The sequence below is a fragment of the Passer domesticus genome, chromosome Z, assembly GCF_036417665.1.
Source record: "Passer domesticus isolate bPasDom1 chromosome Z, bPasDom1.hap1, whole genome shotgun sequence".
Lineage (NCBI taxonomy): Eukaryota > Metazoa > Chordata > Aves > Passeriformes > Passeridae > Passer > Passer domesticus.
The window spans coordinates 66,545,027-66,573,004 of NC_087512.1; the positions used below are offsets into that span (position 1 = coordinate 66,545,027).

The 27,978-nt window shown below is 37.3% G+C and overlaps 1 protein-coding gene across 2 annotated transcripts in view; it reads left to right on the plus strand.

Moving 5' to 3' along the window:
• PRDM6 (PR/SET domain 6) overlaps window positions 1-14,004 on the plus strand; it is a 79,037-nt gene extending 65,033 nt beyond the window's left edge. For both annotated transcript variants that reach the window (XM_064404942.1, XM_064404943.1), the window contains exons 7-8: window positions 2,637-2,813; window positions 9,765-14,004. In XM_064404942.1, the coding sequence (XP_064261012.1) occupies window positions 2,637-2,813; window positions 9,765-9,879 (292 nt within the window). In that variant the 3' untranslated portion in view covers window positions 9,880-14,004. The remainder of the gene's footprint in view (window positions 1-2,636; window positions 2,814-9,764) is intronic.
• Window positions 14,005-27,978: the final 13,974 nt, after the last annotated feature.

Genomic DNA, 27,978 nt, shown 5'->3' on the forward strand with positions numbered 1-27,978 from the left:
GCTGTTCCTCCTTGTCTGCAAAACTCTGTTATAGCGAGGTCACCGTCTGAATTCATTGTCCCAGTGCAGACAAAAGTGATGGCAGAAGACATAACTGCTACATCAAAGGCAGGCGTGCTCTGCCCATGTCAATGTACTCACTGAACCGAGCACTGCTTGTGTTCAGTCCTTCAGCACCACTTTCATTTTTTTTGAAAAATAACATATTGATTTTATTTTCTTCTAAGAAAAAAAATTCCGAGCACAGTAAAATTGTTACCAGAGAACAGAATGATAACTTTTGTACTTATTGAATGCAATTCTTTTTTTTTTTTTGCTCTTTGGAAAATAGTTGTATCTAAAAGTTGTCAGAAGTTGGCATATTTAAATCCAGAATTGTACAAATTAAAGCATTTTTAAGAGGTTACAGTATTTTAATGCATTTTTAGGTTCTCTTTTTTAAATTAATTTCACCTAATGTGTGTCATTTTTCTAAGCTTATAAAAAAAATTACGCATTTTAGCATTAATTAAAATTACCCCGATACAAACTGGATAAATTTATCCTCTGCAAGGAGAAGGGTAACTTCTTTAACAGTTTTTCTTCCAAGATGTGAATCAATCAGAAAAATGGAGTCAAAGTGATCTAACAATTGGTAATTTTTTGCAGGGTTGATTTATTGAGCTTAAACCAGTGAAATATATTCTGAGTATTTTGTAAAGAAAACATTTATTTTGAGCCATTGAATCCGTATTGTTTGGCATCACAATGTTCACCTATATCTGGTTTGAAGTTTTCACTATTTGCAGACAAGTTACAGTGCAAATTTTCACTGATTAATCACACTGATTTATTTATCACTTTAAAAAAGAAAAAGATTAATTTACTTTATGTAGCATTGCATCATTTTTTGTGGTTGCTGTTAAAAATAGATAACCGGAGGCTAATAGATATTAATGATCTCCTTCACTATTAAAAAAAATCAATGTTTCTTGGATATGGAATATATTATTGCATTATTTTGCTTAAAAGTGTTTGATTACTGCATTTATCAATTATCTTTGTTTTACCAACTCTTGAAATTTCATACCAAATTTGATAAATATCTTCTGTGCAAATTAACTTTGGACTCCAAGAAAGGTGAAAACTTGACATGTTACTACTTGTCTTTCAGCAAGAGAAACAGAAAAACACTTTCTTGGGTTTTGGGTTTTTCTAATACTATTTTACATATATCTGTGTATCTTTAAGGGCCACATAATCTAAATTACCCCTGCACAGCTTTCATATCTTACTTTCAAACTTGTTGGAGAGTAGTTAGATTTTCAAATGCAAGTAATTAAAATTGTAAGCTATTGAGTTATTGATGGATACTGAGCTATTAATCAAGCTAAAAAATTCTACAATCAAGGTTCAGTGCTCTGAAGCACTGTAAAATAATAGTATTTGTGTTCAGTGATGCAAGTAGCCACAATTAAGCAGTTCACTTGACAAATGAGATAGTTCACTTTATTTTGCACTTAATTGAATTGTACATGCCTGGTCACCATTGTCTCTTTCCCTTTAGTTTTGGTTTCTAGCCATTTAAACATATACATTTATTACAGAGAGAGCAATTAAATTGTGTTGGCCATTGGCTCTGGAAACACAGACACCAAGAGTTAAAATGTTGTGTAGGGTAAAAATCATTATTATGCCTTCAGAAAAAAAATATTAGTTTTCTTAACAAATGGTCTGATAAGCATTTAGGACTCTGCTACTAACTTAAAACAAATGTGAAATGGAAAAAAAACCCTTGTAAGATGTTGATACAAGGCCACTTTTACCTAAGTGAAATATATAGACATGGTTTCTTGGCATTTTATTTTAGTTAGCATTTCAGCAGTCCAGTCTCACATTGCTGTCTTACATCCCTTTTTTTCTGTGTTTGCAGTCTGCTTGTTATAACAGTGAATTTGTAACATATCAGTCAGTTTTGTGTGTTTGTTTGTTATGTTTATTTTTAACAAGATGCGTTGTTGAAAACCTGAGTTCTGGGTTTACTTTCAAGATCCCAAAGCAGGCATTTTCAGTCTAGATGGGAGAAAAAATGTTAATGAAATGTAAAGATTTTCAACTGAAATAAGAAAACAGAAAGATAATGGTAATACAGTGGTCATTTTTTCCAAGCCTCTTACTGAAATAGGTGATCTCTAAAAACCTCCAAAGCAATATGAGGAGTTTAATTGTGAATAGATACAGAATAATAGGATATACACAAAACCATCAGACATGCATTTGCAAGTAAGACCAACAGACAGATGATTTCATGAGTCCTTCGGCTCCAATGTGTGTGGATATTTTTTTTTTTTTTTTTTGACTAAGGAGTACTGTTGAGTTTGAGAGAACTGAGGCAGGCAGATACGCAGTGCGAGCACACTAGTTTGCTGATTTATGGTTTTTGGGTCCCATAGACTCTCATAATTCCTGCCCAAGAATTTCGAATTTGTTAAAGAGGTTGTGAAGTTTTGGGTTTGTGTTTCCTGAGAAAAACCCAGAGAAGTGCACCCGCAGCTCTCTTTGGAAATTACTAGGAAGATCAGGACCCCCTCCCATGTGTTTTCCTGCTCATGCCACAGAAAGCACTGATGGCATGCTGTTTCTCTTTCCCTCTGCAGGCCCTACCAGTGTGGTCACTGCTCGCAGTCTTTCTCGCAGCCCTCGGAGCTGAGGAACCACGTCGTGACGCACTCCAGCGACAGGCCTTTCAAGTGCGGCTACTGCGGGCGCGCCTTTGCTGGTGCCACAACGCTCAACAACCACATCCGGACACACACTGGGGAAAAGCCCTTCAAGTAAGTACTTGAAGCCAGCAGCTTTTGCCAGATGAGATTAGAGAGGGAAATGCACTGCTGCTGCTCACTAGCATCGCCAGCACTCAGCAGATGTTCCCTTGAAAGCCAAGGTCAGACCATTAGGTAAAACTAGTGGTGCTGTTAAAATCAGAATTTATATGGGTTTGTTTTTGAGTTTCTTGAAAGTTTCTTGCACAAGTTCTCTAATTATACCTTGATTGTTTTAATTAAGAGGCAAGCTGCTGCCAGAGAACCACAGCTGAAAATATGATCAAGACTGAGACAGGCCATGCTGTAAGAACATTAATATGATTCTTTGATGTCTATATGCTGTGGTAGATGGAGCTTCACTTAAAAGCTAATTTGGCTCTAGTTATATATGGGGGAAAAATATGTGCCTTCTTTTAGTCTCAGAATCACTGGATAGAAAATGTAACTCTGATTTGTGGCACAAGTTTTGAAAGATCATAGTAATAAATTGAAAGTGTTCAGATGTCCAAGGTATAAGAAAAAAAAATAAGTCACCTAATAAAGACGATTTTACATTAAACAGACTTCATTAATTTCTGAAGTTTTCAATTACTGATATTAAAACTAAGCACATACCTCTCTCAGAAATCTTCCAGCAGTGCTCATTTCCAGCAATAGTACAGCTGATCCAGGTATATTTTACCCTCTGTTTTGCAAGACTGTCTACTAAACAGGAAATGTTCTCCAAAGCAGAAGAAATATATCCCATACTTGTGTCTTTGTCTTGGCTGAACTGACAGGCTCAGAGTATATATATGTGGTCACTGAAGCAATTCCACCTAATGTATAGATATCACTTCTTTTGGAAGCTTCCTGGATGTTCCTAGGAGGAAGGGGAATAAGTGTAGAAGTAGGTTTGTGTCTCTCCCAGTTCTCTGAGTACTGTCTGTTCTCTTTCTACTTTTCTCTGTTTGACTTTTTTTTCTACTTTTGCCTGACAGTGCTTTTGATCTGGTTAATGTAAGAGGCTCAGCCGTGGGGCCTGTCAGAACCCCTCATAACAAGCCCGAGAGAGATACTGGTGAGCACGCTCTGCCTCCATATAAGGTTGGAAGGAAGCACAGCCTCCGTACATGTCTTTGCTGGGGGCAAGGGGGCAGAGCCAGGAACAAAATGCTTCGTATCCAGTAGAGAAGGACTTGCTTAGCAGAAATCATGGCTAGGATAGCGTGGAGACTTGGAACATCTAAGTATCGACTTATCTTGAACCAGTCTGTTGAATGCTCAGAGCCCACAGAAAGTGAGCCAAAAATGGTGTGAGCAATCAGATTGATTTTATCTAGTTGCTGTGTAAATAGATTTTAGTAATTAATGGAAGAGGTTTCCAGGTCAAAATGGAAAATAGATTTCGTTTAATGTTAAGGTGTTACTTATGTGTAACCTTGTTGACTCCACTTAATTTTTTTCCTTAACATCCTCTTTTTGTCATGTTTCCAATAGATCTGCTATTTTGCCCCATTTAGAGTCATTATTTTTCTCCTTTGGTTTACTAATTTTTTTACCCTTTTCCAAAATACACTTGACTACAGCACAATTTCATTTGTGAAAGAGCTGAATGTATGTAATACAACTGACAAGAGGTCTGGGATTTAGTTTTTTGTTTTGTTTTGTTTTATTTTGGTTTTGTGGGGTTTTTTGGGGTTTTGGGTCTTTTTTTTTTTTTTTTTTTTTTTTTTACTATGTTTTCCCCTGCTCATGTGGAGGCATTTAAGTATTCCAGGATGTATCTGACTATTCCTTAAGTTGCAGGACAGAGCAACAAAAAAAGGAGTGTATACTTTGCACTGGGTCTTTATGATGTATAGCATAATTTCAATTGTGCAAGGTGTTTCTTTAGTTTCTTCCTCCAGCACAAGAAACAGTAGTAACATTTTCTCTCTGGAAGGCTTGTTGAAGTATTTGCACTAAGCTGACTAGTACCTTCATGTGAAGCTAAAACTGGAGCTGCAGATCATCCCATCCCTGCTAGTCAGATAAGAGGACACAAAAGCCTTGATCCTGCAAGCTGTTCAAAAGGGCAGATTTGTCTCTCTTGCAGGGCTATTTGCATTTGAGCAAGGAGGGGCAGAAAATTATCCAGAAATCAATCTATTATCTCTGCTGGAGGAAAAAGAAAGACCTGCAACTCAGCTTGATATCTCATCTCTGTTTGGATCCTTGTTTGGAAAAGGGTTGCACAAGATCTGGTATTAAGAAAGTTTAGGAAAAAGCTCTCAACAAATTCCATTACACAAGAGCCATAAATAAAATGAACAAAATTTCTCTCTCTTGATCATGCAATGTAGGTTTAAAATATTTGTTTATGAAGGAATTTTTAGAGTACACTTACACACATGCACACACACACAAACAAACACACACACATACACAAAAAAAGACGGAAAAGCCCACTGAGATAGTGTTTTTATACCTCAGAGAAGTTTGCATTTGTGGTCATGTACACACTTCTTTTAACTAATATTTTTTATATTAGAAAGAATTGCCATGCATGGATAGTGACAATTTACTTAAATTCTAGCTAAGTTATTTTAAAAATAACAGGTATAATTTTGAAGGTGTTTCTGCTGTGAATACAATCTCATGATTTCTAATGCAGTAGGGAAGCTATGTTCATATGTGGCACGTAGACAAATTACAGTCAGTGTGTATTAAGTCAGCTATGTTAAACACTAAGTGTGTTTGTATGCTTATTATTTCCAGAAGCCAGTTTTAAAAAGGGTGAACATTGGTGACAGTACTTTAAAAAATATTTCAGATTAATTGTTTTGTGAGAGGATGTTTGGGATTGGTTAAAAAGCTTTTTCTGTGAGAGGACATTTTCTTTGTAGGTCCTAGGTAAATTTGGATGTATGGTGGAAGACTTTTCTATTTTCTTTTCATTAAGATAACAATGCTAAGTGAGGTTATCTGTAGTCAAAGCTTTAGCTGAATTTGACTTTTCATGTCATCACAAGCTATCAAGCCAGCCTCACCACTGTAAAGTTTTTGTGTATTCTTATCTTACTGAAGTCTCCACTATGGCTGCTAGTCTGGGAACAAAGATCTTAAGTAAATTAAAATGCAGGAGAAAAGGAAAATTATTTCTCACCTCTTTCTCTTAATTTCTTCTCACCCCCTCCCTGCTTCCATTTCAGCAAAATTTAAAAATAGTGAGAGGATTTCCAGACAGAATCAGGGTAATTCAAAGATCTAATGTTTAGGAGTCAATCCAAAATAATTAAGAGAAAAGATTCTTTCAGCCTCCAACATTTTTCACATTGTTTCTTACTGAAATGCAAAACTGGGGAGCGTTCATTTTAGGTTGAATATGTATATTGTACCTGCAGTGGCATCTCAGTGTTGTCAAGAGGGAATTCTCTTTGGTTGATAGTTTTTCTTGGATTTTTTATACCCTTCCAAAGGAGTTTAAAATGTAGTATTAAATGTACTTGTTGAATGAAATCTTAAAATATTTATTTTGAGAGTATCAAATTAATGTTTTTTATCTAAAATAGACCCTCAGCATTTTCTCCACCCAAAACCTTTCACAGAGGTTGACATAAATGTGCAAATTAAACCAATCCTCACTGTCAATGTTTTGAAAGCACTGTGAAGCAAACAAGCAGACCAGTAACAAGGGCTATCTAAACAAAATCAGAAACCCCAGTACTGCAGCAATATCCCAAAACTATTGGTGCACTTTGTGAACTTAAGAACAATTCTGTTTACCACCTCCACCCAAGCAAATCATACCAGGAAACCCTGTGGCAGAGTGAAGCCTTGAGGCTGAATGCTATAGTACATTGTTCCTTACAATTACAGTGTACACAGACATTGTAAAAGAAGGCAACATGGATCCAGTTTTCACTGATGATATCTAATTGCCTGAGGACTTTGGAATTGCTTTGGACCTATATGTGTCTGGGGCTGTTTAAATTCCATTCAAATGCCATCAGATGGCCCTAAGTGGAAATTAAATTGTATATCAGTTAAAAAGTGTCATTATTGCCAATACATGTATCTACAGTGCAGGCTTATCCAAAATTTGGTATATCTAGCATTCAGGCTTGGGCTCAGCCCCATAGTTGCTTGGTGTGTGTTCTCACGAGATATGGACTCTTTTTCCTTTCTGACAATTTTGACTACTGTTCAACTTTCCAACACAACATTAAACATGTACGGGTTACGGTACAGGAACATGCACACAAAAACTCACCAATCTCATGGACAGAGCTTATTCTGCTATGATGGGCTAGGAAAGAATGGTTAGCAGAGAGAGAGACTGTACAGAGTACCTCACAATCCAGAAGAAAAACATTCATGCTCTTCTTTCCATTCCTACCTACTGTGAGACAGTAATGCTGACTGCTGTGACACTATTATCTTCACCTTTTCTATCAGTTTGTATCCAGCAACAACTTCTCTGGACCACATTGAAAAGAGGAATCAGGAGCCTAATACACATCTCTGCCCATAAGCCAGGTACTTTAATATCCAAAACTATGGTCCTGAAAGCACCACTCACAGAATTTGGAAGTACCTAGAAAATCTCAGGCACCTTGGGTAATATCTGAAGGTTATCCAGATACAAGATAAAGACAGGGGAGTTAAGTGCTTTGTCAGAGGCTTTATTCTGACTTTTGCCCAAAGGCTGTGTAAGTGCAGACATCACAGTTTGACCAACAGCAATGCTTTGCACCCACAGCCTTTCCATTCATAAAGGGTAGGTGATTGTATCGAGAGATTTATCCTTTTTTCTGTTGTCTCTTTAGTATCCTTCTTTCCTGCGCCTTGATGTTAGTGTATCAGCCTGTAGCTGGGAAGGTAGAGCACACCTACAACAGAAGAATCTTGTGGATAAAGGATAGGATTTTAAAGAAATATGGTGAACCTTGCTCTGCACTTTCCTTAGAAACGCAAGGTGCTGAGTGAATGCCTGCCCAATTCTAGCCTCCTAGACAAGCTCCTGAAAAGATAAGGAGGCCTGCCACTGCAAATTATTTTAGTGGGTAACACTGTCTTTCGATCACTCTATAGCCTTTATCTAAGTCACTAATGGTGCCTAGGCATCCTCTTAGCCTGCATTTCATTTATTTGGCCAGGCTTTTAAAATCAGGGCTTGCCACACCTGGTTTTATTGGTTATGTTGCAACTGTATCATTTAACAGCTTAGTTAGGCAGGGATCCAAGCCTCCTATTACTCATCAAGCAAAGTACTTGTCTTTGTAGACATCAAAATAACCAAACTATCAAGTTCAAGTAGACAGTAATATCTCATATAGACTAAGCTAACCCCCCAGCTTTAAAATTGATTATAATGCCTCTGTGATAGATATATATGTATGTATATAAAAATAATACAATAATTTGCAAGTTTGTCAGGCAATGAAAGGTAGTATATTTTGACACACTAATCCAGTAAGTAATCAGTTTTCTAATAAACAATCAGCAGTGCACTAATGTGTCATCAGCACTTCAGGAGCTCTGGAGAGTGGATGATCTGCACATAGACGTTAATGAATACCCCAAAAATCATTAAGTAATCAATACTTCTGAGTTATTTTCATTGAGCTGATAGGTCTGATACATTAAAGCTGACATTTTACATTTGTCAAGATCACAGTGCAGTTTTTAACAGTGGCATAGGATGTTAAAAATATTCCATGAAAGACAATCAAGGAAATACAACTTAAAGTGTTGACATTTTAGATTGGTACAGTAACCTGGATGAATGACTCTGTAATGTCTGTGCTAAATAGTCCTGAAGCAGAAATTTATCACCAAAAATTATTAACGTGAAGAATATTCACAGTTATACATGTGTGTAAATATCTTCTTTTTTTTTTTTTAATAAGCAGATCACTGACAGTTCACTTTCTATCCTTCACATCAGTGAAGACAGAAAGATTAAAATGAATTAGCTGAGTCCATTGTTTTTCTCACTTCTCCTTTGAAGGTGAAAGATTCATTGCAGTGATACTTTTCTGAAAATCTTTTTTGGAGATAAAACATCACATGGTACCATTAAACTGAAGATGGCTTTTGGAACAAGCACCATGCAAGAAGGATCTGCTCCATCCATGTTTGTGACTCATCAGACCCTTCCCTACTGTTCAGAATGCAAATCAAGAAGGCAGCATCTGGGAGATTAAATACAGTAGTTTGTCTTTAAGAGCAGGGATAAGGGATTAGTTCCAAGGCAACCATAGCCCCTATTCTATCCTCTCCATTCACACAGTATTTTTCTTGCAGCTCATTCTCTAAGAGAGAAGAGGGTAGAAAAGGAAACAATATAAAATTGAAGCAACCCTAATGGCCGTTATGAGTTCTTGTTCAGCCCACAGATTTCTCAAATACTGTGAATGTTTGCAGATAATTAAGTAACTATTATATCTATGTGCCTTTTAAAAATGAATCCTACTACATGGTCAGATCAGATAAACAAAGAGTTTTCTCTTGTTCTAGGACTGAACGATTACTGCTTTGTGATTTCTCATCCTCAAATAGGCAATTGTGGATTTTAAAAAAAGCAGAAGGTGAAATTCTATTTGTCATCAATTTCTCTTAGGGGATACAGAGCAGAAAACTGCAGACAAGCTGCCTCTTTGATGGCTCACTCCTAAAAATCTCTTTTTGTTCTCTATCTATTTGAACCGACAGTGATCAGAGCTACAGCAGGACAGGCCTCTCTGGAGAAATCACCTTCCCCTTGCCTATTGACAGATTCCTCTGTTCTGAATCAGACAGGCCTTGTCCCATCATAGGCATCAAGGCCTTGGAAGTAGCCACCAATTAAACCTCTTGAGCCAGTAAAATCTGAAGCCACTTTTGAGTGTCTGTTCTGATTAGGCAGGATGAGACAAAGCCCATCACCCCCCCCCCCCCCCCCCCCCCCGCCAAGAGCAGCTCCCTGGTCTCAATTTTCTCTCTTGCCTTCACCAGGTGCGAGAGGTGTGAGAGGAGCTTCACACAAGCCACCCAGCTGAGTCGACACCAGAGGATGCCCAATGAGTGCAAGCCAATAACAGAGAGCACAGAATCAATTGAAGTGGATTAACTGATTGACTGGTTGGAATTAAACTGCAAGGAAAGTCATGATTAAATGTCACGGACACTTAAGCAAAACCAAAGATTTCCTCTGAGCAACTTTCAATCAGTCCCAGAAAACCAAAAGCAGTAATAAAATAAGTAAGATGTTAAGAGATATTGATCCTGGCATGGAAGTGAGACCAGGAAAGAGATTATTTATTTATGACTAGGGATGAGTCTTATTTCAATTGACAAGTTACTTGGGACTGTTAACATTTCAAGTCCCTTCATGTATTGCTTTAATTCTAAAAGCCTTTATAATTGTTATTTAATGCCAAAGTGAGGAGTCTCAAGGGTTCTTCTGCTCATAGTTATGACTGAGAATGCACATGGACTTGTTTATTGTTGCACCTTTTTTTGTAGCATGACTCAAAGGACCCAGATGTAATCTATACGTTTGGCTGGGCTGGGCAAAGTTGATCTTGACATGTCTGTGATAGAAATTGCTGTATGGGATGGAAAGTGATCATGAGCTATACCTGGGTCAGTGTCAGCCACCTCAGACCAAAGGGCATTCTATTTCCATAGTCTCATGCCTCACACTGTGTGCACTTTTTCATGCAACTAGTTTGCATTGGCATTGTCATAAATATTCTGTAAAAGAAAAAAGAAAAATAAAACAAAAAAAAGCAAAAAAAAAGAATGTTGTGTATCTGCAAATATACATTATACAAAGAAACAAGTAGGAAAACTGTGTTAAACTAATAGAGCTTTCAAATTCAGTCTAATAGCTATGAAAGAGAGAGGTGGTAAAAAAGTATTTTAAACACTAAATATTCCAGTCCATGTGTAAATCATATTACAAGGAGCAGAAAACGAAGAAGATACTTTTGGTTTGGGCAACTGATTTAATGTCATGTTGATTTCCAGGAAAACCAATCAGAAATCCAAATTATAATCCATTGATATTTTCAGTCTGTTATCTGGATCAAATTGGAAATGCTCCTGTATTGGATGAAACTTTCAATACAGTTGGGCTGAACTTCAAAACAAAAGGTAAATCTGAATAGAGATACTCTATCAATTTCCTGGAGGCTTCATAGCATTCACTTCATGGAAATTTGCTTGGTACAGTGAATGAAGGAAAGCCAAAATATTCCCAATATAAATGTAAAAGGCTCAGATTATATTGGTTCGATTTAGCAATTTCCATATTGGCTTTTTTCCATGCTTTATCCATGACCTATTTCAGATTTCATGATTTTGTCTAATCAAATTATGTTTTCACTTTTAGAGACCAGTGGCGTTTGTTTATATATTGATTGTCTCAATGCTAGAGCAGTAGGTTGACAAAAATATTAAAAAAAAGAAAAAAAAAACAGAAAAAAGAAAAAGAAAAAATAAAATAAAAGAAACACAACCACAAAAAATCACAACCACCAAGAAGCAAAACCTAAACAGTCTGAGGTTATGCTTTATTGTAATGTAAAACTACAAAATAAAATTGTGGAGAATATGGGGATTAAAACAGAGTAATTCAGTTTTGCACCAAAGCTGAAGTGCTGAGTGGCTCATAAGGGCTCCGTTGATTATATTAAATATTTTAAACACATTTATGGGGATGATTTTAAATATGTAGAGAATAAAGTATCCAGTTCTGTAAAGGGCTAGACAGAATCAGCTACAAATTTGACACCAGGTTCAGACCATCTATGAATTCTGCAAAGAGCTCAAGCAGAAAAAGAGCTTACAGTAAAATTCAAATGCATTTAAAAGGAGTTTAAAAGCTAAGACATCCATATGGCATGGTGTTCATTTATTATATTGTAAAAACTACACTGCAGCATCTGGAGTTTTCAAAGCTTTGTAGGGAATTACTTCAGGAGTATTTGTCTTTGGCCATTGAAAAGTAAAAAACGTGGGGGGAAAAAAAGATTTTTTTACAATTGTTCTAGCAAATACCAGATTATCTCATAAAGAAGGTTTAATCCTATGAGTTTTCAGCTCTATTTCTGAGTGCAGAGGTATGGGGAGTGAGCGATTCTGTCACCTGCCTGATTCTATCCTCAAAACTATGAGAAACTCTTAACTACTATATAAATGTGTTTGTTTGTTTGTTTGTTTGTTTGTTTGTTTGTTTGTTTGTTTGTTTTTAGGTTCAAAGAAGCATGGGAAGCTGGGTAGGAAGACATGTAACTTAAAAGTGACTATTTGGACATTGTTTTGTTCCTAGCAAGGTTAATGAAACAGAAGAAACCAAAATAAAATCCTAAACCTTTCAAACACTCATGGCTGGTAGTTCACATTTTCCCTTATTTAAGTGATTTAATGCTGGTGGGGCAGCAAATTTTAGTTACCTGTTTGAATGGTATCTATTGATCATTTCTGCAAGCAAACAAACAAAGAACAAGAGATCAGAAAATTTATAAATAGACAAAGTGGGAAAATGTTATGCTCTGAAAAGCAAATGCAAGCTATGCTCGATCAGTGAATTGTGCTGTTGCATTATCTAACCCTGTTCCCATGGTCAGGGATGAGGTTTGTGGCAGTGAAGAGCACTCCACTATATTTAAATCCTGTAGTGCAAATAGTACCTAAGTATGTGCTTACAGAAATTGCAAGTTCCCTGCTGACTGCAGGTAGGCTTACTTGTATGTTTTCACTTAAACATGTCTAAATATTCTTCTGAATGGGTGTGAAGTAAAGGTCGATTTTTTCACGCTTGTACTGGATTTTTAAGAAAATGCACTAGAGTAGTATGTCTGCAGGATGTATTTTATTTACCTTCCAAATAATTCTTTCTCGTGTAAATCACTATGTTCCATATGCCTAAAGACAACTTCAACTATTGTATTATTTTATATATTGCATTTTCACAACACATTTGGCAGCATACAAAAGCAATACAGTGAAAATCCATGATTTCATAGTGGCATTTTCTTGAGTACCACATTTGGCATTCTGTTACAGTATGGCAAATGTAAAACCAACATGAACACAAAATACATTCCAGGTTTGGACAAAACCCAATTCAGTTCCTGTCTGGACTTCCCAAATACTGAGTAAGTTTCAGTTATCAGCAGAACAACTGTATATTTAGGTCTATTATGCATACAATATATGTTTGCACACAGTAATCTGAAGCAGTAAGTGTAATACAATTATCTTTAAATGTAGTGATTATGTGCCTACCATTTCAGAATTTCTGAAGCACTTGGCATCTCTGTTTTGTAGTCTGGTAAAAAAATAAAAGCTTTTGGTTTTTGATTTTTTTTTGTCCAACCCTGAACATGTTGGAAATCATATTTAAAAATTGTGCCTAGTTCTGATTCTTTTTCAGTGTGGAATTAAATTTTGTATGTTCATAGAGTTATACCTTTCAGAAAGACTTTGGGTCCTTTATAAACCTACTTATAGCCGCTAAAGATGATAATTTAAAATACAGTTTGATTTTCTTCCCATGAAAGAAACCTGAATTAGGAATAATATAATATTTACAGCACATTACATGCTAGAAACTTACAAGAAATTATTTGTATATATTTTACTTTTGGTAACATCGTCTCTCTTTTAAATTAAAATTTATTTTTTGTATGGTGCCATTGCATTATGTGATGCTGTCTTATAGCTGAAAACATGATGTGATTTCAAACAAATAAATAAATTAATGTCCTATAAATGAATATCAAGTCCTCATTGCTTTTAAGAGTAGTTAAGTTGCTCCCATTTTTTTTAGAAATTACAATTAGGATGCAATTCTGTTCCATGCAAGGTCTTTCTGTGGATAAGATTCCAGAAAATATAATATTCTGGGACTCCATGAAATTTTTTTTCTTCCTAGATTTTGGAAGTTTCGACATCATCAAGTCAATCTGAAAAGGCCCATAAATCCACCCTATAGATGTAGAGTATGCTGAAGAGGTCCTGTGTTGTAATAAAAATAATAATGACACTGTAATTATGAAGATCAACAGTTTGCTTGCATTTTTTTAAACTTCATAAAATTGCCTCTTTTTTACTGTAAAGGACCAATTAAGTCATGCATGTAGCTGTATTCTTGTGATATCAAATGTAAAGATTACATTGTGTTTAAATGAAAATAACAGGCACACATTTAAAAAGAAGATGAAGAAATGTAAATATATTTGATTAATAAAACATTTCTATTACTGTACCCTAAGCCTTTGTCTTATGTTAATATTACTTATGGAATTTTGTCTGTGCTCTGCAGAGAATTAAATATGCTAAAATGATTATGCATTGAAGGTAGCCTCAAATAATCAGCATCCCTTGCTGTAGTTGCCATTATCAGCTTCCAAAAGGTGTTTGCAGCTTGGAAGTTGCAAACTCTTGCAGACAAAAGAGGATGAGATCAAGTTTAGGTTTCTTGGTCAGTGAGTCTCACAACTCCTATGGAGGTATTGCTGAGAAAATGCCACAGTTGTGCTCAAGCCATTTCTCAAATGTATTTTGGAATACTTTTCTATAGGTTATGATGTAAATAATGCCATATTATAACCAGGTTTTTCTATTTTGCCTACTCCACTGCTGGGCTTTTTTGTGGTTGAGTAATTTTCTTTTACTTGAATCTGAATTAAAAGGATCACCATCTAGTGGACTGAGACAGAATTTCAAAATTGCAGTTGATGAGGACTCAGAACTCATTCATCAGAAGTCACTCTAAAACCATAGCTAAAAGCAGTAGCCATGCTCCATTGCAAAGGACCTTCAGTGCCTTTTTTAGCGTTATTTCACTGCCATTGAAAACCATAGCTAAAAGCATAGCTAAAAGCAGTAACCATGCTCCACTGCAAAGGACATTCAGTGCCTTTTTTAGCATTATTTCACTGCCATTGTGTGTGTCAAAGAGCAGTGATTAGTTTACTAAGTTACCCCTTGTTCCACTTGAAAAAGTATAACTTGAGTATGCAAAAAATATGTCAGTTTCTGTCATTTTTCATGTTATATGACCTTTTACATAAGCACAAGAACCACCATGGTAGAATCATTGTGCAAAACTACTGTATTTGAGAAAATACTCAGGTAAATCTGCCAGCAGACTGCCTGCTGATCTGCAAGTAGCAGGGATAGTCAATCATTCAAAGCAAATTTCTATACATCCGAGGAAAGTTCTTTCTAACAAGAATTGTATTGAGTCATACAATATATGAGATTGTATCACCAAACCCGCATAATCTGTCATGAGCTAATGAGACACAAAAGTCTAAAGGGGTGGTGGGTGGAGGAGTTCTTTGGCTGGTGGCCCAGTCTGTGATATGGAAAAGTCCTGGGGTCTACCACCTTGAAACTCTTTGGGTGCATGATTTAGAAGGGGTGAGACTCAGGTCTGTTAATATTTTTCTTTTAACTCTTTTACTGAACTTTTTTAGCTGCACTGAGGACCAGCAGTATGCTGCTTGTTTAATTTGTCTCTCAGTGAATGTGTCTGGACTTCCCAAATACTGAGTGAGTTTTGGTTCATGTATCAGCAGTGTGAATGCATTCACCGAGATCTGGGGAACCATCAATCTGATATTAAAGTACAAAAGACAAGGAAAGCTAGATAGCATCAGTTTTAATGTTTGGGTTTTGCTGTTTTTTTGTCCAAATAAAGAGGACACTTACTCCCAAAGAAGTCCACAAGACATCAGCAGTAACCAAGTCACTGCACAGACTGCTTAGGTAGCCTCCTTGGCATCAAAAAGCACCTACCAGTTAAAACAAATCCAATGACTTCTTAGCACCACAAACCCAAGCTCTACTTGAACTGATGACACACAGACGTTGAAGCTGCACTCTGACCTCCCTGTACTGAGTGTCAATTTCCCCATCCTCAGACTTACTTCTTTTCATACTTGCTAAAAGTCAGTCAACAAAACATTTTGAGAGAGACTTGGCCAGCCTCATGTTCCACAGTTGCAGGGTATCTGACAGCCTTTTGGACTAACCAGTATAATGCAGGGTGCTTAATAGGCCCAGATATCTGGTGAAAATAGATGCCAACTATCGTACAAAAATATTTTGGTCCCTAAAATCTAGATGTGCCACAAGCCAGTGCATCAGATAGGGGATTTACTTTTTTTAATCAGTATTTCCTGGTGGCCACCCTGAGAACAGTCAGCTAGTCAAGGGACAACCACAGGTAGCTGCTTTGCTCTGAATCTGGATAAAATAAGGATCACAGAACACAGCCCCAGGTGATTTAATATTCATGTAAGTAAGGACATCAGAAAACTAATGGTGTAGAAGACCTAGATAACCAAATACTGTTGGAACTGGTACAAGGACATAAGAAGGGAAGAGGAGCATACAGTCTATCAGAAAAGGAATCAGAATCTTCCCACTCGGTGTGTCTCATCTTAGAAGAAGGCATTGACAAACATTAATTTTTTTTAAACTATTTTTATTACAGATAACATAATTTTTGAGACACCCACTCTTTTGGAAAAGTATATTAGTGAAGCCTGGGCCATCCATTATAACTATAGTTGTATCACTACCTTTCTCTCTAATGTTGTCTTCTCCACTAACCACAGCAGATGAATGATACCAATATTTAAATCCATGGAGAGCCATGGATTTAAACTTTTTCCAGTCTTTAGTCTTCTCCCCCTCTCATCTTGCCTGTTATAATTTTCATCTATATTACTTCTATTTTTCTTTCCCCCTCTGACATTACTGCATTCAATCATTCTTCTCATCTCTAGAGTTTCTCCAAATAAGTTTGCAAATGACCAGGGGAGGAACTTGTATTTGTTTATATTGGCACAACAAGTCACAAAAATACATTTTTTTTATAATCTTAGCCTCAATAGAATGAGTCAAACTATAATAGTCATGCAGAGTTTTCAACCTGGAATTTATTTTTTTTTAGGAAGCCAAGAACATTTTAGCCTAAAGCACACACTACAGAGATCAAAAAATTCTTCTGGAAGCTATTTAGCTTTTTTTTCTTTTTTATTAGCCTTATAACAGGACAATTGTTTTCTGTATTTCCCATGGCATAAAAGTAATTATATATGCAATAAATAAAAATTTTCATCAGAAAAAATATTTTCTGTCAAGCAAAAAAAGAGTGCAATAAATGCATGCACTGAACCATATTTGTAATGTCTGTATGTTTGTTTGGGTCTCTTTTAATTTTCTCTCTTTTTTTTTTCTTTAAAATATATAAAGCCAGTTTCTTCTACTTACACATAAAATCCTCAAGAATGGGGATAAGATATTGCTGTTATAGTAATTGCACCACTTCTTTCTGCACAAAGAGGTTCTGCAGTAGTGTCTGGTCAGTCTGTGATAACAGCACCATGTAACTCCCATCTCAGTTTTTGGAACAGCTTATGTGACAAAGATATATGTTCTATGACTGTAGGCAGACACAGCTGAAAACAGTATCTGACTATTAACATCAGTTTGTTGAGCTTGTTTTTATTTAAAAGCTAAAGATAGGACAATGTCTGCATTCATCTTTTTGGGGAGGTAAGCAGATCTGGGGCATTTAAGCTCTGAAGGAAGTTTAGAACCGTATTGTGTCTGCTCTCTATCTTCCTAGTTTTGCTTTGCTCTGTGTCAATAGTAGGACTCCTAGAGAAAGATTCCTTCAAGTACACATTATCAATAAAGATTTTTCAGGCTGTTTTTAATTTTTTTCTCTCAAAATTTGCTCTCTAGAGAAGTAAATGGTTTGCTTGAAGTGGGGGGAAAAAAGAGAAAAAAAAAACAGAGGAAAAAAGAAGAGAGAAGTATCTTCTATAAGTTTTAGGGGAAAATAATTTAAAATATCTCTATAAAATATCTCTCTAAAAATCATGGGCTGATTTGTCTCTTCAAGAGCTCATTTTCATCTAAAATATTTCAAGAGATACTTCCTCTCTAGATCAAATTACTAAAGGAAAAAATTATTAACATTTTTGTCCTACAGATCATGATACTCTGTAGAGTTTAATGGCTGGTTCTTCTGTGCAAGCTTTTGAGTAACATAATTGATTTAAAAATCATTGCTTTACCATGGCTGCAAAAATACTTTTTCTCTATCAGTCTTGCATGGTCATATGACCTTAATTCATCCCAAGTTAAGTCCTAATGGAGGGAATACATTGCGCACATGATATGTATTAACAAGTTATACTGCAGATTATGGAAGAATTTTAAGCCAATTGTGGCTTTTCTCTTCCCTCTCCTTTGTTTGCTGGCACCTTTCTAGTTTAGGATTTTCCCATGTTAAATAAGGTTTTTGGTTAGCTCCCTTTCTGACAACAGCCTAAGAACAAGGGCTCTTTGCCCACAAAATCCCACGGCAGCCCCATGCATACCTCAGTAAGTAGCATGCTTCCAGTAGGTGTCTAGATTGTCTTCAGATGTAAAAATTCCCAGATCTGCTTCCACCCCAGTAAAAGGCAGTACTTACTTCCTTTATATTATTGGCTCATTATCCAAAACAATCCTGTGGTAATGATCCAGATGTTGATTTTGGTTTTACCTTGTTTTCTATTGTGATGTTTTCTATCATGGAAATCACATGTTTCAAAAATTGCAGATGAGAAAGAGAATCTGCATCAATCTTAATTTCTTTGTGCCTCAGTTTGGTTTGTAGCCCTCTTACATTTGAATGTGTCATTAACAGCACATGTAAAATCACATGAACCAGTACAAATTACCAGGTTGAATTAGGAGATAAGCCTGAATAAAACAGCACAGCAAATATATGTTAATATAGTAAAGGCATTAAAAATTATCTTTAATTTCTATTATGGCAAAGCTAAGGTGTCACTATACTGGATTTGTTTTCTAATCCCTGCAGATTTTACATGTGTAGTAAATTAATTGTCAAAGTACCTTGAGTGATGGCTTCATGTAAATTTTTTTGGAGGGAGGGGAGCTGTTTTTCACAAAATGCTCAACCTATTCAACCTACTTAGTGAGGCTGAGATGATGCAATCTATCCTCAAATCTGTCACAACCATAGCTGTAGTCATTTAAAATAACCAATCCAATCATCCAGCTCTTGATTGTTTGATGTTCTTTCTGGCTTTACACTTTTGATTAAGAGGCTCAGCAAAGAGGTGAAGTTGCAGAATAGCTAAGGGTTCCTTGACCTAAAGAACTTGAAGTCAGCAGGTCACTCATAGTGACTGTGATTTATTGAACAATAAACACAGCCTCGCCAAATCTCTTTTCTTTCCTCACTGATCTATTTTTGCAGGCAACATATTCTTGTTCAGAGGACACATGCAGTGAACTTTCAGAAAAATTATTCAGCTTCAATGTAAAATAAAATGTACCTGTGATTCTGCCTAACTATAATCACATATTTTAATAGACTGATAATCAGAAATTTAATAAACTAATAATAATAGTTTATGCTACTGAAGAATGCAATTATTCTGTACTAAAACAAAGAAAAACACTAGATCTCATTACATTAAAAATAAAACTTCAACAACAAATCTGTTCTGGAGAAAATCACGTTAAATTTTGATCAGAGAATAAAGAACATTTTTCTTACATAGATTTTTTGTTTAGGTCTTGTGCCTAGTACAAAACAAAGGATTTGCAATGAAAAAAGAGAAACATGCCTTTTCAAGCTAAAATATCTTGTGGGGTTTTTTGGGTATTAAAAAAGAAAATAAAGGAAAGGGGAGGGAAAAGCAACAGGAAAAAAATCCTAATTGCATGCATAGTTAAATTTGCAATGATTTTAAGAGATGGCTTAAAGTAACAACATGTAACTGAAGATCTAGGCCAGATTTAAGCCATGATAGTTATATACTTTTTTGCCTATCATGTTTTTCTTAATAAGTGTCTCTATTAGTCAGTAAGCAGTCAGTAAACAGTCTTACTGATCTGTGTAACTCATGGATGTCACACTCTATTCCTTGTGTGTGTACAGGTACACAAGCAGACATTCACCCTCAATCTTCCTCTCCCTAATCTTTATTAATTCTTTCTTCTTTAAAGATTGACACTTTTCAGAAGTGAAAAGAAATCACAAAGGTAAAAGAATAAAGTGATATAGTGGAGACCTTGTAAAAACAAGAAAGAAAATTTCTACCAGGAAATCTTACTGTCTAACTTTAATAACCTTAACCAGAACATGTATATCTCACACATAAATTTTTCATTCAATTTACTTTTGAGATAAGTGTTTGTTTCTGGATTCAACAAACTGCATTTTGCCGTGCATTATACCAAGGTAATCTTCCACATGATAGATCATTTCACTGTTCTTACACATGGTAGTACTTGGGACTTTTGACAATCTTTATCCTGCATTTAAAATTAAATGCACCATAAAGAAATGAAAAATAAGCTTCTTTTAACCAAAACCTTTCCAAATGAGATGGATGACTGCTATTCTGCTCCAAGAGATTTCATCCAGCAAGCATATCCTGCTTGCAGAGGGCGATTGCACCCTCACTGCTCAGCTGCCCTGCTCTGGGGGCTCTGTGAGCACTCGTAGCCTCTGATCTCTAATAGGGTGAAAAGCTAACTAGTTTCTTTCCTAAATGTGAAATTTGCAGAGCAATTAAAAGCCCAAGAAGAGGAAGATTACATTTTGTATTCCTTCCCAAACTTAAGCATGATCAAAAAAGATGCATATATACAGATAAACAAAGAATGTCTTTAAATATCAATTGCCTAACAAAGACATCATGCTTTCAGCAAGGAACTTCAGGTTAGAGGCTCAAGCTTTGTTTGCTTGCAGTGGAGTTGCTTTATTTGTTTGCTTGCAGTGGAGTTTTAAATGAGTACAGCCTGATGTCGAAAGCCAGTAACCCAGGGGCTGGCACCACATTTTGTCCAGGGGCTTTTTTTTTAATATGCTCACACATGTCACTATAGATCTGCAGTGTCTGAGAGGAAAGGCACCCAACAACAGTTCTGGGACTATTTATGTGACATAATTTATATTTTTAACCCTCTTCCATGGTACCACTGTGTTTCCAAATGCTTAAAGCTACTAGAAGTAAATGATTTCTTTCCACTACAGTCAACATGCCAGAAGGCAGGAGAAATTTAAACACAACTAAGATCAACATTGTGAGTTTACTTGGCCTCCACATCTAGCAACACAGTCATAAATAGCTTAGGCTTTTTATTTGCGAATTTAAAAGGCCTTTTAGATTCAGCAAGTTTTATATAACAATGCTTCTCTATATGGCTTATACTGTTGGAAATCCCAAGACTGGCACTGGCATTGTATTTGATCAGAGGGGTCACTGTGTGGCCAACTACTTTCCCATTCAAGTGCTGTTCCACCCGTTGACCACTGCAATGGTGGCAACATCAAAATATCAAAAGCAACAAAAATGGTGTAATTTCAATTCCCAATCTGCTTCTTTCAGGTATTGTTCATGCTTAGTAGAAATAGTTTCTTTGTTTAAACATCAGACTTTTTGTCCTTGGAAATACTTTCGCATGGTGCTCCTGTTGGGTATAGACATGCCTATATAACGGACTTTGCAGTACTTAAAAACCCAGTATACTCTAGAACAGGGACACGGTCAATGACAGGAAAACAAGTGGGCATCATTTTTGGTAGGGTCTCTTGATGTGACAAGGATTATGAAAGATTCATGTCACATTGATGGTGGCAAACATTGGCTTGTATCTGTGTCAGTGAAGCACACAGCCATCCAAACACTGATGGTTACTCTGCAGTCACTGCAAATCTGTGCAATCTCTATTGCTGCACATCACATAACCAGAGATGTTGCTTTGTGGTGTCTGTGGTAACAGGCAGATTTTGGATGGCCAGTAACACTGGTTTAATTCTATCAAAGAGCCCTTTATTATTTTAAGTCCATGCAAGCTCCTTTACCTCCAGTTGGACTACATTTTCATCCTTAAAAAAGATTCTGTTGTTGGAGTTAGTGAAGTGTTTCTCCCAATTTGTGTATTGAGCAATATGGAAAGTATTTCTCAAAGGGTCTGCTATTGTTTGCTGTGAGTGACTTAGCCTCCTAAGGAAAGATAATGCCAGGTTTTTGGGCAGCATGAAGATTGCCTTAGTAATACTGTAAAAAAATATGACAGTAATGATTCTTCCCTCCTGCCCTGAAATAGGGGAAAGGTATTCCAAATATAGATCAACCTTATGCCACTGAAAGTTTATAACTACCTTAGATAATGTTACCTCAATTTCTGCTGGTCTACTGCTGTAAAGATCACAATTCTGGAACTACTAGATCAGCACCACCTTGTTACCTCAGAAATAGAGAAGTAAAAAAAATTACTGAAATCCTTCATGCACCCCGTTTTCCTCAGTCCCCTGCTCATTTCCTGAGGTACAAGAAAACCGAGCCATGGAGCTATTTTTTGTGATCACATCCCCAGGCTTCCTAAGGCCCATGTGCAATGAAAAGGTTCAAACAACAGATACAGGAAAGCACAAAGATCATCCACCAGCATCCATTAATTTTGTTCACCCCAATGGCATTGACTTCACTCTCAGCTTCATGAGTCATCATTTATGATCTCAGTAATTTACTGCAGTGGGCATCAGATATACCACAAAATCAATGAAAACGAAGGCAAATTCAGAACTAAGATCAGGACCTGTAAGTCACTAATGTTCGAAAATGATGGAGTGAGAATTATTGCATGGATTCCTATCGGCCTCAACTGTCCATGGTATAACTCGCCTGAGTGCAGCATGCACAGATTCTTTATTGTAAAGGAATCAAGCTGCAGTCACTGCTGAACCACCTGGCCTCCTTAGCACTTAAAGATGTACTGCAAATCAATTATGAAAATAGAGTTTAGTCCATATTTATGGGCTGAATGTCCCTACTAGCCAGGCTCTAGGGGACATTCAGAACAGAAATACATTTCAGCTGCTCCTTTAAATAATTAGTTTTCCTCTGTGAAATCCTCTTGATAATGCTTGGTTCCCAGCAGATATGTCTGAATTCATCATCCTGTGGTACCACAAGTACAACGAATCGCAGGGTAATACTGGTAGCACTTAAATGTCTTCTACTCATGAAAAGTGTGACCAGAAAACAAAATTTCACTGTGCAAAGAAGGCACACACCATCTCTATTGGATAATTTTACTTGTCATTCCATAAGGCTATTCTCAAAAGACCTAATTCACTGCTTATATTTCTTTTTCAGATACACTTAACAGAATAAAGATGTTCTTAATAAATATAATTTAGAATAATTTGCAAATATTTTTTAGAGCAAAGAAGTGATCAAATTAGGCAAGTTTTGGATATGGTATAAGAAATGGAAATTCATCAGCCATGACGCCAAGGAACAGTATAGCTGCATCACTACAGTAGTATTAGTCCTTGCCAAGAAAGCTGTTGCCAAATAAACCTACTCCCTAATAAGGCTACTTAGGAAGACAGAAGCAAAGGAATTAATTGAGAAGATATTTCCTAGAATTTTACAGTTTCTTCTTCTATCAGAACATCACAAACACTTGTGTTCAAACACTATCCACAGCATGAAAGAGTGGTCAGTCACTCTCTCCTCCTAATGCCAAGGCGCACCTGGGGACCTCCTCATAAAACAGAACATGCCAGGAAAGAGGGCAAGGGGATGATGGTGAATCTGGTGCAACAGAAATGCTTGTTTCAGAAAGAAAGAAGTGGGAAGCAGATTAAGAAACAGAAATGGAAATAGTTTAAAGAACACCTTTGAAAGGTGTAGGCAGTGGGCTGGAAGAAAGTTCTTCCATAGGTGGAAAGAGTGTACGGTTAGGAAGTAATTTAAAAGATAATATGATGGAAGAAAATGTCTTAAAATCCAGTTCAAAGCCTTATTTTACTTAATAAAGCTTAAAATAGTCCTTAAGGTTGTGTCAGGGAGAGGTGCACTGTGTGGCACATGCTACAGTTTTACCTCCATTTTTGATCTGTGTCAGAGATGTGGCTGGAGTGTGCAGAGGCAGAAAACCTAAAAGAGGGGGTTGAAGTAGGGAAGAAGGGTCCAAAAGTTCCTGGACCCCATTACATTTCAGAGTCAGATGGAACACCTCTTATGGGAACTGGGTACTGTTAAAACATCTCCCAGGTTATATTGAGCCTTATTATTGGAAGGGCTTTGTTGATTCTTCCCCTGCAATGACAGAGTATTAAGGAAAACAAATTTCAAATCAAAAGTAACATAAGCACAGTACTTTATGAAACAAACTCTTTTCTTTTTAATAATTTGGATGCCAGATCTGTTACAGAAATTAATTAGATCCTTATGTTGTATTCTAAATTTAAAAAAAAATAAATTAGAAAATAGGAAAAAAATTGAAAATCAAGTCCAGAATTGGTTATCAAAGGGCATAGGACAGAAGGAACTTTTGACAGCTGTCAATTTTTCTTGCAGTTCCTCTTTCATGAACAAGGTAAATCCCACTGACTTCACTGAGATTTCATGCTCTCAGGGTTATGCTGCTCATTTGTCTGTAAGACAATAGCATCCTTACTCAGGGCCTTCAGTCCACCTTATTGAAAGCCATCCACATGATTCACAAAGTCATTGTCATAAGTCCAACATCAAAATTAGATTGGTTCATAATGCCACAGAATTCTAAGAGATGCTTCAATTTATGTTCTGTGCCCTAACTTTAAGATCTCTATCCAGTATTTTGAGATTATTAGAGGTTTTTCATAAGGGAAAACAGGCATTTGGCAAAATCACAATGAAAATTATCCTTTCGCCTTCACTGAAGGTTATTTTTCATAGGAATTAGCTTGCTGCAGAAACAAAGAAAAAATAGAGAAAAGCACTCCTTGAATATTTTTCTTCCAAGTTCTGATTAAAAAAAAAAAAGATAAAAGGGAGTGGAAACAAATTATAATCAATATGCTTCATTTTGTACTGCAGAAAGGAAAATGACTGTTAAGAGCCTGTGCATAACCTTAAGCAATACCAGATGTGGTACAGAGAGAAGTATTTACTGCTACTCACAGTTTGGAGTCTCTTTCAAGAGAGTTAAGAACAGGTAAATTTGATGGGTGAAAGTGTTATGCCAGAAGGAGTCAGTTAATGAAGCAGAATCAGACCTGTCACAAAGCAAATACAATACAGGGCTCATGCAATTTGTAAAGCATTACGTTAACCCTTGGACTGGCAATTCGAAACAAGAGAAAAGTAGAGGTTATTTTTCCGTTTTAATCCAGCAAAAGGGAAGTTTAATACAATGCTGTGAGGCTATGTGTGAGGTGATATAATCCCTTCTCAGCCCAAATCAGACCAGCAGTGTGCTCTTTTGTGACTCATCCATTTGCCAGGAAGGATCCAGAGGGCTGAGCCTACAAACTCCCCATGGTGTGAAAAGCAGGGAGAAAAATGCAGAGTAACCAGGCTCCCTAAGGGATTGTTACCACATATAGCCCCCTTTTCTGGGTAGGCACTGTGGGAGCTTTCCTGAAGTGCATTCCCATGTGACCTAGAACCAATCAAGACAGAAGGATCTGCAGGCATTTTGCACGTTCTTTTAAGTGTTTTGGTTGTTTGGGGTCCTTCCCTTCCCTTCCCTTCCCTTCCCTTCCCTTCCCTTCCCTTCCCTTCCCTTCCCTTCCCTTCCCTTCCCTTCCCTTCCCTTCCCTTCCCTTCCCTTCCCTTCCCTTCCCTTCCCTTCCCTTCCCTTCCCTTCCCTTCCCTTCCCTTCCCTTCCCTTCCCTTCCCTTCCCTTCCCTTCCCTTCCCTTCCCTTCCCTTCCCTTCCCTTCCCTTCCCTTCCCTTCCCTTCCCTTCCCTTCCCTTCCCTTCCCTTCCCTTCCCTTCCCTTCCCTTCCCTTCCCTTCCCTTCCCTTCCCTTCCCTTCCCTTCCCTTCCCTTCCCTTCCCTTCCCTTCCCTTCCCTTCCCTTCCCTTCCCTTCCCTTCCCTTCCCTTCCCTTCCCTTCCCTTCCCTTCCCTTCCCTTCCCTTCCCTTCCCTTCCCTTCCCTTCCCTTCCCCCCCACTTTATGGGACATGAAAGATGTTGCTGTGTTATAGTTGTAATTGTGGTTTGGACACTGCTCATGTGTGATTCAATATTCTGAAGGATGGGAAAGTGCTACTACAGTGCAAATACTAAATTATAGCCTCTATTGTGATGCATTATTCACATGTCATGCAGTGAATAGTACTTCATTCTCATCCAGGTGGAAATCAGTTCAGACAGTGGTTAACAGATTCTTCAGATCTGTCTGAAGCATGGGTTGTCACAAAAAGAAATAGCCATGCAAATCTTCTCCCATACCAAGGCACAGAGAGAGTTTCTAGACAACTGCATAAATTTTAGTGTGTTTCATCCAGACAAAATAAAACAGCAATAACCAAAAATAAAAATCCAAATCAAGCCCTTCTCTTAAATAGCAGACTTCTCTGGACAAACTTTCCCCTTTTCACTAGTTCTAGATTGTGTTATGAAGTCTACAAAAACAGACTCTAGGGAATGATCCTTCACAGACAGGCAGCCAAGCTAAATGAGGAAAGGTTTTTTCCAGCTGTAATTTTTCTGATCTGTGATCTGTGCAGTATATTCTAAAAAGCCAAAAATATCCACATACTCTCAGAGGATAGGTCAGATCTAGATGGAAGGCCAAGAAAACTCCAAAACTTTCAATGTCAGAGCTAGCCAAAATAGGGGAGTTCAAGTTTACTAGATCTCCAGCTTTAACATTCAACTTCTTCAAAGCCCCTGTCTGTAGACCTCTCATCTTTTCTTCTCTCCTATTCTGAGTGAACCACTGCAGGCTCCCACTGTTTTTAACAAATGCCAACCAAAATCAGGAAAACCTCTAACAGTGGCTAGGCACAGAAAGGGATGTGAAACTGAGCAATAATGCAAAATTAGAATGACTCAAATATGGCTAGAGAACAGCTTGTAAAACTTGCTAAATGACCTTCTGCAGGACAGCAGTCAGCAAGCACTTCTGTTCCAGTCCCAGGGCTTTACTCAGCCTTTCTGGTGGTATAGCCTCAGAGATCTGCACCAACTGTGGACTTGGCTGTACATGCAAAGTCTTTTAAAGGCTTCTCTCATTTTTCCTCTGTAATTTAAAAAATGCACCCCAGTGCATTTTAATACTGTTGCAGTAGGTCAGCAGCCCAGCAAAACACACGGAATCCCACTAAATGTAATGAATTGGAGTCATCATTCCCTTCGTATATATTTGTGACAGGCCTGTATTTGTGTGGTCCTGCTTCTAGTCAGAGGAAAGTACTAAATAATTCCTGTGTATTCACATAACTTCACCACTGCCAAAACTTGTTTACCCACTGACCACTCCCAGCATGTTACGTAGGCTATATTTCTTTCAAAAGGTTCATTTCCTATATTTTACCTCATCTCTACATTTAAGAAGTGATTGTTCTAAATCATGTCACTGAAGTTGTTATCATCCTCCCAAATTTTATTTAAAAAATTTGGAGATCTTTATACAGGAAATCATATCTAAATGCTATTCAAGATATTCAGCCTGAATCCTGCGGTCCTCATTCAATCTTTATCCTGGCACAGCTTTTACTGAGGTCAATGGGCTTACAGCCTGAATAAAGACTAAAAGCTATGAGATGGGGCCCACTGGGCAAAATTACTAGAGATGGACAAATTACTTTGGATAGACTAGCCTTGAAACAAAATATGTGCTCAAATCCTAGACTGAGCTGAAGCCAGTCCTTCACATTTAGCTGTGTGTATAACTTTTGTGAATATTCATATTCACAGCTTGGGTCCCTACATCCTGGCCTCCAGAATGTGCAAATTGCTACAGCCGTCCTTTCTTCCCACCATGGAGGCCCCATTGCAGGAGAAGGCTTCCTCCCCACAGGAGTTCAGCTCAGTAGACAGGCAGTTCCAGGGCATGAACAAGGCAGCTCTTACTGCAGCATTTTGGGTTGATCTTCTCCCTGCAAAAATGTTGTTTTAGAGAGCCCTAAAAAAACAAGTGTCTGGATTCCTACTAAAGAGTGATTGAAGAGAACCTCTCCTAACACGGCTGCTGTGCTTGCTTCTCTTCCATATTCACACAGTTCTGCCACACCCCTAGAGTTTCCAAGGCAGTCTTGGGAGGTCTCTTCATGCCTCTGCAGCTTGCAGCCTGAAGCAGGAAATTTGCTTCCTCCCATGTCAGGGCACGGGAGGGAGCTCTTTCCTCCACAGCCAGGGCACAGGAGAGCTGTGTTGAAGCAC